The sequence below is a fragment of the Antechinus flavipes genome, chromosome 1, assembly GCF_016432865.1.
Source record: "Antechinus flavipes isolate AdamAnt ecotype Samford, QLD, Australia chromosome 1, AdamAnt_v2, whole genome shotgun sequence".
Classification (NCBI taxonomy): domain Eukaryota; kingdom Metazoa; phylum Chordata; class Mammalia; order Dasyuromorphia; family Dasyuridae; genus Antechinus; species Antechinus flavipes.
The window spans coordinates 163,331,552-163,352,641 of NC_067398.1; the positions used below are offsets into that span (position 1 = coordinate 163,331,552).

A 21,090-nucleotide genomic window follows, 5' to 3' on the forward strand; every position below is an offset into this window, starting at 1 on the left:
AAAAGTAGAGACCCCTTAAAAACCTTAGATTTAGCTATATCATTATCTTGGGGGATTGAACTGAATTAGGCAAAATTTTTAATCACTTTGAACTCCATTATTTCATCCCTCAGTATTAACTTACTTGAACTAAATATTTGTAAACAAAATTCCCTAAATTGATTTTGGGTATTTACGCTTAAACTTCAGAAATATCCAGGTCATTTTGTAACAACAATCAGAAAGCCTTGAGTTCAAAGCCTAGCTTTATTTTTTTAGCTGTGATCTCAGGAAAATCCCCAGGAGAGGGTAGAGTTTAACTTAAAAGATTCCTTCTTTCATTTTTTCAACTTACTTGTTTTAAGTCTTTATTTCATTAAGTAGAATGACCACTTATTTAGAACTTTATTAGAATGGATAGTTCCTTTCCAATTTCCCAATTCTAAGATAATGTATCCTTTTTAATATTTATGGAACCTTTGGAATCAAAAGCTAACCTAAATGTAATTTCAAAAATTGAATTTTGATTTTATAATTATTCACATTCTAACTAAAAAGATTTAATATTGGGGAGCAGGGGATGATTTAAAGTAAATAGAGATGCCTAAATGTTGCAAAGCAGAGCTAGAAATGTCAGGTTTCTTTTGGGTGAAGACTATGGAAAAAAGTTTATGATTATTTAAACTCAAATCCTAAAGAAAAATAAACACATTAGATTTGCTTAGGAAATCATAGGTGGGCAGCAGATACAATGAATTGGAGGTTTATGTAACATAAGTTACTCTTATCATTTTCTAACAGATTTATAGAAACAGCATGTGATCTCATTCATTTTTAGTAGTTTGTTTGCTCTGCCTCTCCCCCAAAGAGAGTAATGTTATTTACATTGGTTTTTTTTTTTTTTCTCCTTGAACCCTGGCTTTTTATTTTTATTATAGCTTTGTATTTACAAGATATATGCATGGGTAATTTTTCAGCATTGACAATTGCAAAACTTTTTGTTCCAACTTTTCCCCTCCTTCCCCCCCATCCCTTCCCCCAGATGGCAGGTTGACCAATACATTACATTCAGTTTTGATACTTTTAGTACTAGGGTATAACACAAATTAAGAACTATAAGTGTATGTAGTATACTACCAATTTAGTAAGTAGAACTTAATGATGACTGAAAAGTACACTAGAATAATCATATAAACAGGTACACTCCACATTTCTAGCTTCTCCTCTTACCCACATGCAAAGTGCCTTTTAAAAGTCAGATAACCAAACTTAGTACACAAACATCCATTTAAACTAAGCCTCTCAAGTAAAATGAAACTCTTAAATTAAGTAACATTCATTCATTACAAAATTAAACCGACACATGCCTTGTTCATTTGATTAAAAACAAATCATTAAAATAGCCAATTTTGTCAATATTTAAAGCTTGAGTAGACAATTTAAAAATAGCTAATTGAGTGAAAAACCTATTGTGCAATTTAAAATTCATAATTTCAAAAAGAAATTCTAAAAAACATATTCATAATTTACTCATTTGTGAAACCAATTTCCCTGATTACCAACAGAAATTTCAAGTTTATATTTGCAGTACCTACATTGATAAGATTACTTTGTTTATAAAGGGAATCGATGATCAACTCTTTTTTTAAAATCAACTTTAAATTATCCCCAGACAACTCAACCTAAAGACTACTGCCAAATGAACATTTTAGCTTCGGGTCTAGCTATTCTACAAATGTACCATATAAGCATAAATATGGATCTAACATCAACATGAATCTAACATTATAACATTAGTTTACAATGGCAAACTAAAAACATTTTCTTTAAAAAAGTTACTTTCAAGGATTAGTTTTTATCCTAAAGCCAGATTTTAAAATGTAATAACCAAATTTCAATAATTTCTTATAGTATTTATGTACAAATCATACTGAGGGAATATGCCTTTAATAAAACAACCACCTTCCTGAAAATAAGTGGTTTACAGTGATATGAAGCCATAATTCTGTTAACTCGATGTCCATTTTTCATAATACAGATGACTTGTCCTTCAGTTCACTACCATTTCCTTTATGCAAGATAAGCAGCCTTCAAAATTAGTGCTATGTGAGATTTATTTTTACCATAATTTTAAATGGCTAAAATAATAGTAATACCTCAATTTTAAAAACACACATATGCACCCATTTCTTTATCCTTAGATAATAGTTTTGTCTACATGAAGATTAAAAAAGCTACTTTGCTGGTTTCCCTTACCTCAAAACTAAACGGGAAAAAAAGCCTGGATACAATGTTCAATCAGTTCACATCTTGGTAACACAAATTAAAACATTAGGAAGAAGTTTCTTTTGGTCAAATTACAGATAATGTAGAAAATAGCAACTTTCAAAATGAATTAGACTGAACAAGTGCCCCATTGCAGTATAGCCATAATATAATTTATAAACATAAAATGAAAAGGGGGACTCTCACAACTTCCATTAAAAATCAGAGTGCAACATCTATATTTAAACAACTTTATTAACAGTCAAGCAGTGATTAACATTCACATCTATTATGTCACATCATACAAATGTAAATACAAAATTACTACAGTACAATATATATTCTCTGCATGATCCAAAATATTTGGTGGCCCCAAAAAACTTTCTTTAAAATTCAGCAGCTTATCAAAAATTAAAACCATATTCTATTTAAAATGAAGTTCTGTTAGCACAGAGTCAGACTTCAAGGTATATCAATTTAGTACAGCTTGAGAAGTTGCAGGAGGATGTTTGAAGGTAACATTCTAACATTGTGTGGCAGATACAAGAAACATTAGATTTAAAGCTTTTAAGCATAACTCATACAACCTAAGTTGTCAGCAGAAAGATCCAGTTGTTTTCACTAATGCTAAACTACTAAATTATTGCACCCAATGTTAACAAAGTATTAAATTGAAGAACTTTTAATATTAATTAATTTACAATATTTAAACTTACTTATCCTTGCAAGTGACAATCTATTTAAATTTAAGTAGTGCCAAGTAAACCTAATTACACAGTACTTTCTTATGCTGCTTTCATAAAATTATCTACATCCTTAGTTTGGTAATATTTTCACTAGTAAAGAAAACAAAAAGTATGGTGAAAGTACAGTGATACCCCTTTATAATGCTGGTATGAGGGGGGCCAATACTGACACCTAACTTTAAAAGCTGTGTAATCACTTTTGCTGTATCGTGTTCTTTCTTGGGATATGATCTGAGTTAATATCTGAAACTATAGAATACCTACATATGGCATAATGGGATTTTACTGTAAGTCAACAACAACAAAAAAAAGGTAAACTGCTTTGCCTGACTCATACAGTGCTTGGCAAACAGATTTGGCTAGATTTTTTAAAAAAGAAAAAAGCATGTTGAAAAGTTTTCTAAATTCCTTCACATGCATATATTTTGCTAATTATCTCATTTAAAAAAAAATTCACAATAACTTTGGGGGATGCAAACCACAATGAATATAACAATCTGATTATTGTAAAATCAATTATTCTAACAATTATACCTAGAGATTAAGAATTAGCACATATAAATATCAATTGGGGAAAAGCCTATATAATACAAAGAAACAAAAGCAACCCCCCCCTCCCCCACCATATTAGAAAGCATACAGGTGAATAAAACTACCCTTCTGTAATGGTTATCATTTTCTTAAGTGGCATCAAAGATGTCTCAATATTTAATACAATATGTAATGAATATCTGTATGCAAACTAAATTGGTGTCCAACCAAACAATACTAGGTGGCATTCTTAGTAGTTATCTGTAACTCTCTGGAGATTTTAACTACCCCAAGTCCTTAGTAGATACTCTGTAAACCTTGTAAGGTTCTTAAAAATTTCACTGCCTACATTTCAATAAAGGTACTAACGAGCAGTTGATAATGTTCATTTTAGTTGTTCCTAGTATTTTATTAGCAATAAACTTAATATGCAGTGCTGTATCTAAAGCATTTTATTTAAAGGACTTAAGTTGAAATTATGCATGATACATTCTTCCTTTGGGAAGAATGCTTTTGCACCGTTATGTTAATACATTCAATATGAATAAGATTACTTATATGAAACCAATTTTTTCCCCCATACTAGTTTAGATTTTATCAGCCCAATTATCCCATTTCAGCTATGCAGCTTGCAATGATGTTTTCTGAACAACTTTAAGGGAAAAAAATCTTCCATTTACCTATTCTTGAATGTGTAGGTGGGGGAAAGGGGTGATAAGAGATGGGGGAGCCAAATCCTCCCACTTCGAGGTAAACCTGCAGATAGTTTCCCTATAAAGGTTTTACACAACCCCAGGTGCTAATAACTGGGTAGGAAAATTGGGCTAAATAGAAGTTCCTCTATGAAATACATAAAAAACATGTATAATGAGTTTAACAAGCATGTGCCCCCCAACCAAAAAAAGGGTACAAGAATTTATTCACCTGAGATAAAACTGGTATCTGAATATTTCGTTACTGAGTATGCAAAGAGTTTCAATTAAGGAAAGCCAGTTGAAATTTTAAAATATACATTTGATTCTATTTTACAGTATATGCAATTTACTTCAGAACAATGCAAAAAGTAAGAGTCTTTAACAAAAAAAAATCACAGTGTCTATCAATGTTAATTACAAAATGAATGCTACTTGATTTTTTCTTTTAAAGATGCAATGGCTTAACTAAGCTTTTTAGTTTCCACTCTTAAATGATGTCTTAACATATCCATCAAAATCAAGTAGCAATAATCTAAAGCATCAGAACTGGCTCTTAAAAGTATTATTATTTACACATTGATTATTTTGAAAATAACCAACTAGAAAATGTACAAAATGATTTTTACACAGTATGAAGTCATTAGAGATTAGACAATATGAAAAGCAGACTATTTTCCTGAATACATAAATGAAAACCTGTGGCATTAAGTTCATGTACTATTTTAATTTTTACTTGGAACTGCCAAAAGATGCATTTAAATTATATTAAATACACTTTCTGTTACCAACTTAGGTTGATCAGCAGCTTTTGTTCACTGTTAGAATCCTTCAAAGAGGGAAGCTCAAACAGGAAAAAGAAGGCATATATAAAAACAGTAAACACTGACCTCCTGAGGTTCCTACAACATAAAAATATTCAAGTAGAAAATCTACATCACCTAGCAGCGGCTATTTCTGTAGTTGAGCACACTAACAGCACTTTATTCAGTGTGTAAGGAGCAGATGAAGTAAGCCGTGCTTTTAGCATGCCAAGAGGCAGAAACACTGGAATGTAACAAAGACAAACTCACAATTCCATGAACATTCAGTCAACATTCAAAAACTGTCAAGACTACACCACAAGAAGATGCTATATATCCCATGATGCAATAATTTGAATCACAACTATTAATGCTGAATCAGAATGGATCTTACTTCAAACTAAAACTTAAATGGCTTCTGCAAATCTCTGTTATACTACGTATTAGAAATATGGTTTAATTATATATAGTAGTAAAAGGACCTCCTCAAGAGAATGTCTCAAATGATGGCTAGTCCTATTTTAGCTTTTTTAAAAAATATTCTTTTCTTACTTCTGAGGCCAAATTGATAGCCCTTAATGGGCACAATTCTAAATATCCCTATAAATATGGTAAACACTTGTACAAGTGAATCTATGGTCTAATCTAACAAGTGACAGTGTTGGTTTTAATCAACACATAATTGTCACAATGAAATACAGGTCCAAATAACACTGAATTACATACATATCTATCTCTACAGATACATACATGTGTATATCTGTAGAGATATATAAAAGACCAGTTTTAGTTTCTATGTTTGGAGTGAATTTGTCATTTCTATCTGAAATGCTTAACCAATACCTATCTTATAAAAATAATTAAGTCTGTATCTAAGGTGTTTCCCTTACCAAACTTTTAAAAGTAATTTGTAGCACTTAGGTTATCATTTAATAAAATAGTGACCCAATTTAGAAAGTTGAGAGATTAACTAGGAAGCAAAATTTAAGAGCTTTGAATGAAGCGATGGAATTTGAAAGCAAAAAAAAAAAAAAAAAAAGTGATGTGCCTTTATGATTTTATAATTAAAAGAAATAAGGTGCTCTATGTGGCATTACTGAATTTACTTCATTGAGTTTGTGCACCACAGACTCCAAAAGCACATCATTTACTGAAATTTGCAAAGCCAAGGTGAAGTGGGTAGAGGAAGGGGAAAGGAATGTGTAAAAAATTTGCTGCATGCTATCATGCACTTGAAACTATTTTGAAACAGCATTTATAAATTCACACACACAGCTCAAAACTTCAGTGCAATGGCTGTATCATTCAATACCCTTAAAGAATAGAACCATGCAAAGAGGAGCAATTTCTTATAAAAACTGTTATCCAGTATTCATTCTGCAATGCAAAAGTGAGAAACTAAAAATACAAAAAGGCTGTTATGGCTTAACGTTTTTGTTGCAGATTAATTATGCAGCATTTGAAAAATGGAAAGGTGTGGCTTCATCTCTGACCAGCAGAGTTAAAAGAAATCTCTCCATTTTCCTTCATCATCATGGGATACACTGTTCAGGCAATCTAAATTAATAAAGACTTGCACTTTCATGTGGACACAAGATCAAGTGTACCAGTTAGATTTTTCACATTCACAGTATATAAGAAAATACACATGGAAGGAAAAGTAAAGGGTTAACTTAACAAGGATTTATTCACAGGAATACATGTAAGTAGAGAAAACAACAGAAAAGCTAAACAAATGAAATGAAGAGGATCCAAACCATCTTTCACTCTGTCGCTTTTAACTCGCCCCTTGTGCATGTACTTAGGGCACAGAGGGCCACCAACATGCGCCATACAGTGCAGGGACCCTGCATTACATCCATAACTTAAACATCTCTTTAAGATCATGCTTTGAACAAAAAAGAAAGCTTAGAAGGTATATGTTGAGTGGGAATAAACACTGAAATATAGCAATCATGTCATCAACTTCTACAATTGTCTTGACGTGCCAACTAACATTTATGCAGCCTTTACAGATCTTTTACCATGAAACTTAGTTTTAGAAGTTTTGATAAAATCACTAGTAGTATATAACCATGCAGAAAGCACATCACACTGACAGCACAGAGGCAAGGGTTTTGCACAGGTATATCAGCTTTCCACATTGTGCAGGTTACACACAATACAATATCAATCTTATTCCTAACAGATCCTAAAAAGATATTTCAAGGCCTAACTGTAAACTACAGTACTTTATATCTATAGTCTTAATAAAAATAAAATCCACAGAATCTTAAAGGAATTTTCAATGCAGGGCTATATTGAATTGGTAAACTGCAACACAAACTGGCGCAACATAGGTAAATGAATACCAATCTCACTCTAAGTGATGCAAGCATGCTACTTTCCCACTAATTTAAATTACTTTCAATCACTATGAGCCAGAATGCATGCCTGAACCTTAAACTGCACATTAATAATAATGCCTTGGTCTAAAAATTAAATCTAATGAAGTACAACCGTCAAATTATATTCACTACATTAATGTTTTAAAATGTAAAATTAAGATGTCAATCTTTAGTTTGATATGCCCCTCCCCCATTTCTCCCACCCCCATCCCCCAAAAGGTGAAAGGAGCGACTCATTTGGCATTTCACAGGGCGCTTCATTTTGTTTTGTCTTTTTTTTATTTCCAACTTCTTTTGGGGTACCTAAATTTTAACTCAAAGGAACCTGCTTCTACTATGGGTAGCAAGCTCCATTTTAACTGTACTAACTTCATTTGTGTAGTTCTTCATTAACATGCAAATAACTAGAAATCCCATCAACTGGGAAAATTATGTAGAAAACCCTTATATTAAATTAAAAAAATAAAAAAAAGCCTCTTTACTGTTTGTAACCCCCATTCTTAGGTTTCCTTTATTGTGCGCTAAAGAATTTTTCCTCTCTTTCTTATCCCTATGGTTCAATTATATGGTTCTTGTTTTGGTACAATTCCCCATAATATTTCAGAATGTGCTGTTTTGTGAATAGATTTCTCTTTTTTTTGCTTCTTCACATCCAGTGCGGAGTTGTAATAGGAGACAGATTTCCACCCACAAAGGCTCCAGATGTTAAAACGTTTCCCAACATCGACTTAATACAGTGACGGCAACACCTCCCTCCCGCCCCTCCCAGTAGGGTTGGGATTGTACTGTATTCCCTACTGGTTTACCCTTCCCCCCTGTAAAGGGTAACATTTTCCCTGGGTGCAGAGGCTCCCTCATAGTCTCCCAAGACTGAAGGACCTGTAAAAAAAGAGAAATTTTCTTTTACTAAATAGGTATGTACACTGGTATAAAAATCATAACTTCTTTTACCTTTTTAAAATCCCCTATGTCTAGCTCCATTACAAGTAAACAAGATTCTTTAAAAGAATTCACACACACACACACTGAATTTCATTCAAATACTTAAAAAGTTAATCAAGTAGCCAGATCTCATTTGTAAATTAAAAATTGAGCATGACCTCTCCCCCCATATTTAAACAAATTAATAATGTTGCTTTCTTTTGCCTTTCTATTTAGTTTTTGAATAAGATGTAATGATCAATTGGGGGAGAACTGGTCAAAGGAGGCGCAATATTAAATGTATTTTATAACAAATCCTGAAGTTAATGAACGCACTATTTTATATACGGTGACTCTCAAATACAGTAGTCACCCATTCTTGGTTAAAACTAAGCTAAAACATCACTTCTTCTAGGTAAGAGTTTAAAATAAACCATTTTTAAAAGTTATAATCCATTTGGAAATTCGATAAAACCTATGGAGCCCCTTCTCAGAATGTTTTACTACAAAGGAAACCAATTATATTGAAATAAAGTTACCCATCCCTGCTTTAGAGTAAATACTACTGTCTCCACCACTTCTCTTTTCCCCCTAGCAGATTTGGTTATCTTATTTCTTAACTTTGATGGAAATCAATGTTCTCATCTAGCACTTGGGCATGATACTAAACAAGGCAAACCTTAAATTTATCTTTTCTCAATATCCTTAATATTCTATTCCCAACCTTCTGTATTTACACCTTTAATAATGCTTGTTTTTTAATACATTATATTAAGCTCTGTAGGATTCAATAAGAAAAAACTATGGAAAATATTTTTACATATTCTAAGAAATAAAAAGGGCAGGATCTCACAATTAGAATCTATACCATAAAAATTTAAAATAGTAGTAAGGGAAAAATTTTGATTCCAGTCCTGACTACTTCAGAGAACGTAATGAAATTCCAATGAGATCACAGACAGGAAAATACACTGACAACTATAAACTAACTGGTAAAGTGATCATTTTTAACAACATCACTCAAATGCACATAATATAGTGATCTCTTAAGAATAGACATAATCCATTTCATTTAATTAAACTTACTATATAAAGGCATATGCAGCTATTCATTTAAAAATATATACAAATATAATACATGCACATACATATATATTTCATACATATAACACACACATACTGCCCAAGTGTATGTATACAAGCACATACACACATCCCACTATTGGATAAGTGGGGGGAAAAAAACTTTTCAACCCTTTAAAAAACAATTAACAGTGGCACAGCTAATCTCAGTACATTATTTTAACAACTTTGCATTCATTCTGAACTTGTATATTTATTTCTTCCAAAAGAATTTAATCTTCTTGAGGACAGGGATTGTCTTAATGTTTCTATTTGTATCCCCAGAACTTAGCAGGATACTTAACAGCAAACATAGGCAAGCTCTTAATAAATGTTTGTTGACTGAAGTCTGAACACAGTATATCATTATGCTTAATTTAGAATTGCTGGCAGAACAGAACAGATGATACTTAGGCCTTCTCTGCTATTTTAATAGGTGCTGAAAGCCTAGATGTCCACATTCTAATACTTGAGTGTTGGGAAGTCAATAAACTACCCCTATTAACTGATATCATCCCATGCCATTAGTTAAAGAAAACCCAACACACTCTCACATCTGTGCCTTCCTGCTTCCATATTTCAACACTTTCCCCAATGCTTTATTCTGAGATCTCAAGGAGATCGAGACAGTAATTAGGCTTTTCTCATCCCTTTTTTTGACAATTACTGCTCAAGAGCACCAGTGATAGCCAATATCTCACCTAAATATCTAGATGAAGACATAACAAGTCATTTCAAAACTGAAGACAATTCAATCATATAGTAAAATTTTCCCATGAGGTTGGCTCTGAAGCTTCCTAGAGTGTGATCAAATATTTAAACTTTTTACCTCAATTTCCTCAACTATAAAATGGAGAACACAATAGCATTAATATTATCACCAGGTTGTTATGATGACTGGAGAGCGAGAGAGTAAGAGAGAGAGAAAGCGTCAGATAGAGAGAGAGAGAGAGAGAGAGAGAAAGCGTCAGATAGAGAGAGAGAGAGAGAGAGAGAGTGTGTGTGTGTGTGAGAAAGAGAGAGAGAAAAAATAAACTTTGCATAGAACATACTAGGAGTTTATGCTTACATCCCCCTCCCCTTCCCAAGTCTATGACCTCTCAGCTAATTCTAGACCTATAGATATTAAATTATAAGTTACATGTTCCTAATTGCCCTGTGAAAAAAATGTAAATTTATTTTTTACATAAGCATCATGCATGTATTTCAGATAAACAGATGCTAGATTGGGAGTAATAATTACGGTGGATTCATTCTTATCCAGAACTGGAAAAGTAATTTTACGCACACATCCAATTCTTGGCATCAGGATTAGAGCCTCGGGAATTTACTCACTTCTAGCTTCAGGTCAAAGAAGCTATGACATGGATAGTTGTGGGAAATTCAAGCAAAGAGCCTTAGGAGCCAATAAACAAACAGAAACTTAAGAGTATCACTCATTTCAATGTAATTATTTATCCACTAGAGATTTAAAATTAAAAAATAAATAATTAAGTCTGGTGGATCACAGAGCTGAGAAATGACTTATGAAGGAAACAAGTATTTATTAGGCACCTAACTATAATATCCCAGGTAGAGTACTAAGCATTTTACAAATATCTCACTGATTCTCACAACCACCATATGGGAGGTAGATCCTGATGCAGAGATTGCCAAGATTGCATTGCCAGTAAGTCTGAAGCCATATTTGAACTCAACCTTCCTGAAGTCAGATCTGGTGCTCGGCCCTCCAACTGCCCTTTGGCATATTCTCTTGTCTAAAACCCTTGTTTTACAGAGGAAGGACCTGAGACCTAGAAAGATGATCAGGTGGTAAGTCCTCTGCCTTCAGTCACTGGCCTCTCACTAGGACAGACTGCTTCCCTACCTTTTGCAAAGGCCATGTGACCAGAAGAACTAGCTAATCAAAGGAAAAAGGAAGAGGTCCAAATTTATTCTTTTAAGCTTGTGAGGAGGACACTATACTTCAACTGCACCCATGCCATTTAAGTAACTGCTGGAGATTTTCCTACACTTATATTAATTTGGTAAAATATTTATTCTCCTGAAAACTAAGTATAATTTATGTCTTTCATAAATTAAAAACTTGTGAAATACTATACTCAAATTTGTACAAGTAACATTCCTTATTTGTATTTCACAAAACAGTCTTTTTAGGAAGAGGAACTTACCCCTAATCTTTTAGGAACTTACCCCTAATCATGGGACTGCAGCCTAAGTGCATGAGATTAAACTCCATAGTAAGCTGCAAGACGCTCTTTTAATGGAAGAGGAAACTGGTCAGAGAAACGTCTCCAATTTTCATCCCCAACTTGATTTTTAAATCCATGAAGGATCTGTGGGCAAGAGAAAGCACATTTTAATTTGTTAGTTTCTAAAAGCCAACACTATTGAATCCTCCTGACCCCAATTAAAGAATACATTTTCTAACTTTTTTTGAACTTGTGGCACTGCTTGATTTCATTACCATTTCTTCGTTTTGGGGAGTGAATTTTAACAATTTAAGGAATTTTGGTATATTCTTTTATGATAAATATACATATTTTGGGGTTCTTATTAATAAAACCAATTTTGGAAATTATATTAAAAAGATGCCCTTTATTGGCATGCTAGATAGCACTTCACCAGGAGTGGAGATTATGACCCCTACCCTTAAAGCTGTTCTAACACATCTGTTTAAGTGGTACAGGTGAATTTACTTGGACAAAGCTTCCAATAAGATACTTTTCTAAAAATACAGCTTTTTCACATTAAGAAAAAACACACAATTGACCACAACTAGATTTCAATAATTTTACTATATTTAGTGGTTGTATAGCATTTTACTTCTTAATTATTCAAAACCAAAGAAATTTTTGGCTAGAAAAAAGAATTCAGAACCACTAACCACATGAGTCTAAAAAAAATTTGTTATTTAAATACTGTATAAAATTTCTACATAAACTTGCTATCTTACAAAATATGTTCTAGATTGAACAGAATGGATGAAAGAACTTTAGTGTTATTATTAAAGATTCAACTTAAATGTGTCGCCTGCTGATAGAGCAATACATACATAAAATATAATTAATGTCACAACTTAAATTTCTTTTGTACTAAACAAATATTTTTCCACAATAAAAGAAAACGGAAATAGGAATATCATAATATTTTTAATAGGAAAACAAATTTCAAGGCAAAGGGCATAAATAACCTGAAACCAAATGCTAGGATCTTAAGGTTAAAGCTTTTTTTTTTTTTTTGCTGAGGCAATTAGGGTTAAGTAACTTGCCCAGGGTCACATAGCTAGGAAGTATTAAAGAAATAAAACTTTTAAAACAAAGCTATAGTTACCTTACAGAACATGTCTCTGAGATCATCTTTTGGACTAATCCACGACGCAACAGCATCACAAAAAAATATAAAATCCTAGAATGTGAAATGATGAAATATTATCAGGACCCCAAATTATATTTCTACTTAATATCAACATGACATTTAAAAAAACCCTAATTTAAATCAACTTTACAATAAAAAGTAAATAAACAGGCCAAAAGTATTAAAATCTAACTTTGTGTCCTACACTTCTCCCACTTTTCACATTGTTATAATTGATTGTGCCCTACTACTCTCCCTCAATACTACCACCCATCCCGCCCTGATATTATTCCATCTAGATATTTTAAAAATCACTGTGGTACATTGTACAGGACTGACATTAATTTAAATATTTCCTGGGTTTCTAAGTTTTTGGTTACATAACATTTTTATATAAAGATTCTCCTTACAAGATGTCTAATAAATGTCCAATACATACAATGTACTAGAAATACAAAGAAAAAAGAAAGAAAAAGAAATTTGCTGCCTTCAATTAAGGCCTACTAATAAAAAATGTTTCCTTTTTTTATCAAATTTATTCAGGAAAATGAGCTGGACTCTGAAACCCTAGAGAGAAAACGTGATAGTGATAAACTCAAAGTCAGAAAGACTGGAGTCTGCATCCTTCCTCTGATGCTAGCTTTGTAGTTATAGGCAAATCCTTTAACCCAAAGCCTCCATTTCCTCACTTATAAAAATAATAAATTACATTTATAGTCCTTAACTCACAAGGTTGGTAGGATTAGATGAGATTAAGTGGTAATGCACCTTGCAAACCTAAAAGCACTCTATGTCACTTACTATTTTCATTACTAAATGGTGGTCCATTAAAATGTACAGCAAAATTTCAACATTAAAAACTGGACAACTATTTAACATATAAAGAAAATGTGCTCCTGGGAGGTAAGAACATTTATTTGTAATACCAACTCCTAGCACAATACACAGGGCATAGCAGGCATATGAATAATTTGTTGATCAATATAAATTAAAAAAATAACTCCCAATATGATTTCAAATATTAACGAGAGACTGCAGTGTGTTATGAAATCATTACAAAGTCCTTCTTTTGTAAAACTTTTAATTAGTATAGAAAGTTCTTTAAAACCAGCTCAATATGTTGATGGGTTTGAAATTAACACATGAAATGAGGTCAACTTTCCTAAATATATATATATATTTGATATTGATTTTATATATATATATATATATATATGACAGTTATTTAGAGACAAGAAAGGTCATCAATCTAAAATGTGTAGCTCTTTTGACCAAAAGATAATTGGGGGTGAGGGGGAGAGTGAGGAAGAGAGAAAAAGACCCATTATAATATTTCACAAAAAGGAAAAATTCTTACCCCCATATTACTATGCCAATGTACTGATCAGATCACAACACAAAAAAGGTATTATAAAATTCAAGCTAAATATTAAGTTTGTATATAACATCCTTATATTGCTATTCCTTTTTTAAACTCACTTCTACTATTACTGAACACTAAAATTCAATCTATAAATTTAATGATTTTAATGGACAATTATCTTACTACTTTAAATAGGACTTCAGATATGAAAACCTACCAAAAAAGGCATTAAACTATAATTTAGGCAAGTTTCAGAAATTTTATATTTTCTAATTCTTATTAATACCTGTATCACATTTTAAATCAATAAGTGATATTACAATTATAAAAGCATTGATTTTTAAATTATGAAGCAAGTAAATAAAAAAAAAACCAACTACAAATACATAGAACTTATCACAACTTTTGCATTTGATTTCTTAGTGTCATTGCCATGGGTATTCTTCAGGAACTATTGTGGTTATAAAAACTCATCAAACTTTATATCAATATGTAATAAATGTCTCTGAAAATTAGTCAATGAATGAATGAAATGAAACTACTTATTACACAACAGATGAATAATTCACTTGAACAAAAGCTTCATTAAAGGCCTAATGTTGTTGCTATAACTTTGTGGAATTCTAGGTTGTTAGCCCCATGGCATAATGAACCACAAAGAATATAACTTCAGTCTGATGCACTTTTAATTTTTTTTTTTTAAGGAAGGACCCATCCCCCCATCTCCACCATCTTAATCCATGGTCAAAAATATCCAATTTTTATTATTTCCAAACAGCTCCTTATTAAAATAAAACACTATTAACATGTTATTGTTGTAAATAAATGAGTCTAAACTGCTAGGACATTATTTTGTTTGTAGCAAGAGCATCCTATAGCCAAGTACTATAAATTCCTTGCAAATATAAACTACTAAAGTGTTTGCACTTACACCCCTTGACTGATATACTGAGGACACTCAATTTTAATCTTGCAGCTTTCAAACCAAAAGGCTTATTAAAATGCATGTCAGGAATATAATTTGGAAATTTTACAATATGGTCAATGTGAAAATGTCCTACTTTGTAACTTGTTTGCAAAGAGAACCTAATTTCAAACCTTGTTTTGTGCAATCTTAGTTGTTTTATATTAGAAATGCTTTTAAAAAATTATCACTGAAAAAAAGTCATACACAATTATCCAGCAATTAGATATTTAATGTGATTAATTTGAACCTTTGGATGAAACATTAGTACAAATAAAATTAATCTGGTTAAATAATCTTAATAAGACATCTAATATAATAGTAACAGAATGAGATTTTGAAAACCACTATTCATATGCATCACAACTTTTTGAGGGAAGCTAATATGAAATATTTATAGATATTATTTATCTTTTATAATGTTGGTCTGATGTGTTTAATTTTGCCAGTGTCTCTTCTTCTTTACTGAGAAATGAAGATGTAAAAAAACTCCAAAAAACATGTCAATGGATTTTTTTTTTAATTCTGAAGGAACTTGCAAAATTCAAATGGCTAGTTTAAATTTGCCTAAGTAATGACTAAAATATCAAATTACTCAATTATAAATCTGATTTCAAACTATCTACAAAATGATTCTTTCCATTATCATGGTAACATGTAGAAAAAGCCAAATAAACTAAACCTAACTCTCTTTATCTTTTCTTACACACTTTTGTAAGGTTGAAATAATTTAATAAATCCTGCTCAGCTTTAAGAAAAAGGACTTAGGATTCCATTTTCTGGATCAAAAAAGGGTTCAAATTGTCAAGAGTTATTTATGGAATGTAAAAATGTTTAGTTAGATATTTCCCAAGTTGAGGCACATTATGGTTGTTTAGCAAAATATCTTTATAAAGCCATTTCTGAGGTAATCTAAATAGTGATTACCTTCAAAAGTTTTATTACATTTTAAACATGCATACAAAAATTAAATTAAATGTTTTATACATTAAGACACAACCAAGCCATGATCACAAATGTTCCATTTCCCAACTTGAAAACTTACACTTCTTAATTCTTTTCTAGGAATCACTCCAATCTCTATCTCCCTACTAACTCTTTGATGAATCAACTTAAACTACAATATTTTTTGTCTACCCTTGAATTTCTGTACCCTTTTTCCTCTGATTATTCCTTTATAATTACATACACACATACAATTTAGGATCACTCTAACCATCTTTGTCCTTTCCCTTTATTTAAACAGAACTGGAGGAAATTACGAAAAATGATGACAAGGTCCATTACAAATTTATCATATCTAATCTCCACTGGGCAAGCACTGTCTAATCTCTAATCGATTAACTATTGTTCCATTGTGCACAGAATATTTGAAATATTTTTTCTTGTCAAAACCTCCTCCAGTAACTCCCCTCCCCAATTCACATGTTCAGCTGATCACTTCGAGAATACTTCAGTGAACAAAATTATACAATTTACAAAACCTATTCATTCTATACAACCTGAATCAATTGGACATCTTTTGTCTCAGATGAAGAGGTAAGTGTTATTGCCACAGCCAACCTCTGTAGGCACAAACTTTCATTTCCACTCTTGACTTCACCAGGAAATTGCTACCACTATCACTATACTCTCAACTTCAAATTCAAATGAGGAAGTGACTGGTTATTTTCGTCACATTACAGATAAAAAAGCTGAGGTACAGAAAAGCTTGTAAGCTCATAAATTTTAAAATTTTGGAAGCCACCTACCCTCTTCATTTTATTTTACAGATAAAGAATCTTAAGGTTTGGGATAGAGAAGGGTCCTTCCTTGCCGTCTAGAAAACACATCCAAGGTCTCTAATACAGTTTTGACACTTTTAAGTGCCCCCTTAGCTATCATCCTGTTTCTCTTCTGCCTCAGGACTCCAACTCCTTCATAAAATATTCTATATAATCAGTGATTCTACTTCCTTCCATTTTTCTAAATCCTTCAAAAGTTGGCTTCCAACCTCATCATTCAAATAGAATTGCTATCTCAAGTCACCAGTGATGTCAACAGTTTTGTTTCAATCCTTGTTATTCCTGACCTTTCCTTAATTGATCATTATTCTTGATCTCTTTGAAGTATGTGATACATCTTTTCTTACTGGATATTCTTTCTTCTCTTCTACATTTCTACAATCTTACCTTGTGGATTCTTCTCTTTACTTAAAATACCAGGGTTATGTCTTAGATCCTCTCTCTTTTCACTTTGCTCTGCCCACTTGGTGCTTTCATCAGCTCCCATGGTTCAAATATCATCTATCTAGATGACCCCCAAATCTCACCCTACCTCCTTCTCACCTGTGTGACTGCTCAAATTGCATGTCCCCATGAAATCTTAATTCAACATATTCAAAACAGCTTTCTTTTCCAAACTCTCTAAATTTTCCTAAATTTCCTATTAGCATCAAAAGAACAACCATCTGCCCAGCCAGCAAGGCTCTCAACCTCCCCTACATATTCAAATTGTTGCCAAATCTAGTTTCTTTTTTTCAGAAGACCTTTGGGTACAGATTAGCCTTTAGATCTAACTCCTAGCCTCAAAAGTCTCCAATCCACCTCCTTTCACTTGGCTGCCAAAGGGATTTTTTAAAAAAGGCATAGACAGGCCTGACTATGTCAAATCTACAAATCCTAGCACCTCCCTATTACCTTTACTACCTGGCATTTAAAGCTCTTAATAACCTGGATATTTTTTATGCTACTTATATGTGGGTTTCCGCCATAATCTCTATTTGGGAAATAGTTAACACACAGATATTGCTCATTTATGGTTTCCTAAGTCAATATACTTCCTACAGATATCCATTCCTATTTGTTTGACAACAGATTTAAATACTATTTCCTTCTTAGGTAAATAGCAGCAGCAGAATTGAACGTAGGTTCTGCTGACCCCCAATAGAATACTCTTTACATTTCACTGCCTATAAAATTCAGAACTCAACAGTTTTAATCAAGTCTTACACTTCAAAATATGTGATATTAAAAAGTTCTATTTCTTGGCACAATCATCAAATCAGTACGTCATTATGCAGAGGGAACTCTTGATTTATCATTGTATTTTTGAGGCAGCCAGTGAGATTCTATAATTTGTATGGATTAAGATTGTCATTAATGCAACTGAATTCTAGTTCTCAGAAAATGCAGAGAAGAAAAAGCAAAAATCAAATACAAACTCTAGAGTTTGAAACTGCAACACTATTATTGATTTTGCCATCTAATTACTTAGCAGAGTTTTGTTCTTCATTTTTGTTTACCTTTGCTAAATAAAGATCTTTTCATTATTAAAAAAAGTTTCCTCCTATAGAATGGAAATTCCTTATTTTTACATTTCTTTGTATTTGACACATAATAAATTTGACTTTGCAGATGAAGGAAGGGAAATCTTTTATTGTCTGACAGATATTTAGGCACAGGTAAAATGGCAAAATAGTGGCACAGCCCTATAGCTAAAAATAAATACATAATTAACCGATATGTTTCTGCTGGTCAAAGATTTCTTTTATTTTTTGATATAAAATAAATGTAAGCCAAATGACAAGAAGGATTCTATAGAAAATCCTTTTATGTTCAAAAGAGTACACTATTTACTGAATTTGAAAGACATTCTGGATTCTAATAAGCAGTCCTATGCAAAAGTTGCTACTTCTTTGTACTCAAATAAGCATTCTTCCAGTGCTGTTCATTTACCAGGCATTAAGAAAATATTATAAACAAAAATACAAAAACCCCAAGTTTCACATGAAAATTCCTGAATACACATACAGAAGATTTTGAAGTTCTAGTTTGCATTTGCCATAAGTACTGGCTTAATTTGCTGTAAATTTCCATCTATTTATTTCAGTTCAAAGCCAAAAATTAAAATATTCATCTTACTTGGATTACTCCACTGGGGTTGACACTGATCATAGTACAAATCCCACGAAATGCTGAATCCTTTTCCTCATTGTCCCTTATATTCCTCAGAGAGGTACACCTATTAAAGGTACAAGTGAGCTTTAGTAATAAAGTAAAAAGCTGCTTCTGGATTTATTACTTAAAGTATTTAATGGAATTCTATACAAAGAGTTCTTGGAAAGCTAAAAGATTCTCAATAATTCTTTGGCTATATCTACTTAATATCAAGTAGTTAAAAAAATGAAATTCTTATTCCTTAGTAACAAATTAGTTATATGAAAAATGGGTAACTGAATTTAGATTTTGTACTAGACGTGCATCAACTGCTGAATTTCAGCCATGTGAAGGTTATTAACTATTCCAAAGAGTTAATACAAAAGTATTCCATTAAACACCACTAAAAGTTTTTTTTTTTTAAGTTTATGAAAGCTATAATTTTAGAAGCAGAACATAGAATATACTGCCACACTGTAAACTACATATCAATACAACTTATGGTAAAAAAAATATTTAAATTTTACAGCAGCAAGCAAACAATACTTTTAAACATAACAAATCTAAACATCTATTTCTTAATGCAATCCAAGTTTTCAAATTAATTTTAAGGTAATGTAATGCACAGTCTAATTTTTTTACATCTGCATGCATCAATATTGTTCAGGAGGATTTTTAAATGCTCTAGGTATAAATCAAGCTTTTTAACACAGCAAGCATGTGACAATCTTATCCCATGCATCAATTAGTCGTTAGCCACAACATAAAATAAATATACATGACGATGCTACTGAAAAACTCACAAACCTGATAGGACAAGATTAGTCACATGGTTGGCAATGATTAAGGATTGTGATTTTGTAACCAACTGAAAATATATCTAAAAGTGAGATAGAGAGAGAGAAAGAGAAAGAAAGAAAGAGTGAAGAAAAATGAATTAAAAAAAAAAGATTGAATAATACACACCAGGGTCTTATAAACTGCTGTAGCATGGGGGCCACCTCTTGAGGACAAACGTAACCAAGACGACCAATTGTTATTGCTAAGGTAACGCAATCACGGTTATACACCACCAAACGCCAACCAAGACATGAGCAAATGAGGGGGAAGGAGAAAAAATAAAGAAAAAACAACAAATAACTCAGAAACAGAAACCAACAGAATCTGTGTATGATAATAAACATAAGATTTCACCAGTGCTGTTTATTACCACCCCCTAAAATAAGGGGCAGCAACATATATGGCATATTTTTGGGGAAAAAGAAAGCAAAAGGAATTAAAAAAATTTTAAAAATTGAGAGAACACCAAAAACACAAGTGATTTTGCTTTTCCCACCCAATTTATAGAGCCCACACATGACTATACAATAATAAAAAGATTGACTTGGCGGTTACTTGATATAAAAGCTAGTGAATATTTTAATAATTTAAGAGCAAAATGAAGAAAACCTAAGGTATACAATTTAAATAAATTTACATAACGTATATTTCATAATCATTCCTATTAAATGAACCATGGATCATAATTTAATAATATTAAGCATGTTTTTTAAATTTGATTTTTTTCATCTCACCAAGTTGCTTTATATAAATGCTTCCATATTTCAATTTTAGACTGCCCAAATCAGTAGTTAAATCTCAAGTGTTTAATGTTCATTGACTGAATAGAGCAGGAAACAATATGATGGTAAAATTCTTATGTCTCCACATAGCAAAAAACTTCAGGTCATTTATTATTTTCAAGCAATATTCAAATTTGAATTTTAAAAAATGTTTGAACAGGAGTTCACTATAACCAAATTTGTTCCACCTATTTTTAAAGAGCATTTTTACCCTATGATCTAACCAATTTTCTGGTTTTACATAGTGAAAAAACATAAAAAGTTAAATGCTAATTTTTTATTAATTTTTTTGTTTTCCTTAAGGAAAGTAATCATTTAATTCAGAATCACTGAAAATAAATGTTCTTATATGCAATTGCAACTCAGAAGTGCATTATATAATTTATATAATTATATAATTCAAAAATACATACATAAATAC

General features: G+C 31.8%; 1 protein-coding gene across 3 annotated transcripts in view; it reads right to left on the bottom strand.

Moving 5' to 3' along the window:
• Positions 1-2,481: 2,481 nt before the first annotated feature.
• TNPO1 (transportin 1) overlaps positions 2,482-21,090 on the bottom strand; it is a 110,854-nt gene continuing 92,245 nt past the window's right edge. For all 3 annotated transcript variants that reach the window (XM_051992381.1, XM_051992388.1, XM_051992398.1), the window contains 5 exons: positions 20,014-20,089; positions 19,033-19,132; positions 12,780-12,854; positions 11,640-11,782; positions 2,482-8,282 (listed from right to left, as the gene is read on the bottom strand). In XM_051992381.1, coding sequence (XP_051848341.1) covers positions 11,675-11,782; positions 12,780-12,854; positions 19,033-19,132; positions 20,014-20,089 — 359 coding nt within the window. In that variant the 3' untranslated portion in view covers positions 2,482-8,282; positions 11,640-11,674. The remainder of the gene's footprint in view (positions 8,283-11,639; positions 11,783-12,779; positions 12,855-19,032; positions 19,133-20,013; positions 20,090-21,090) is intronic.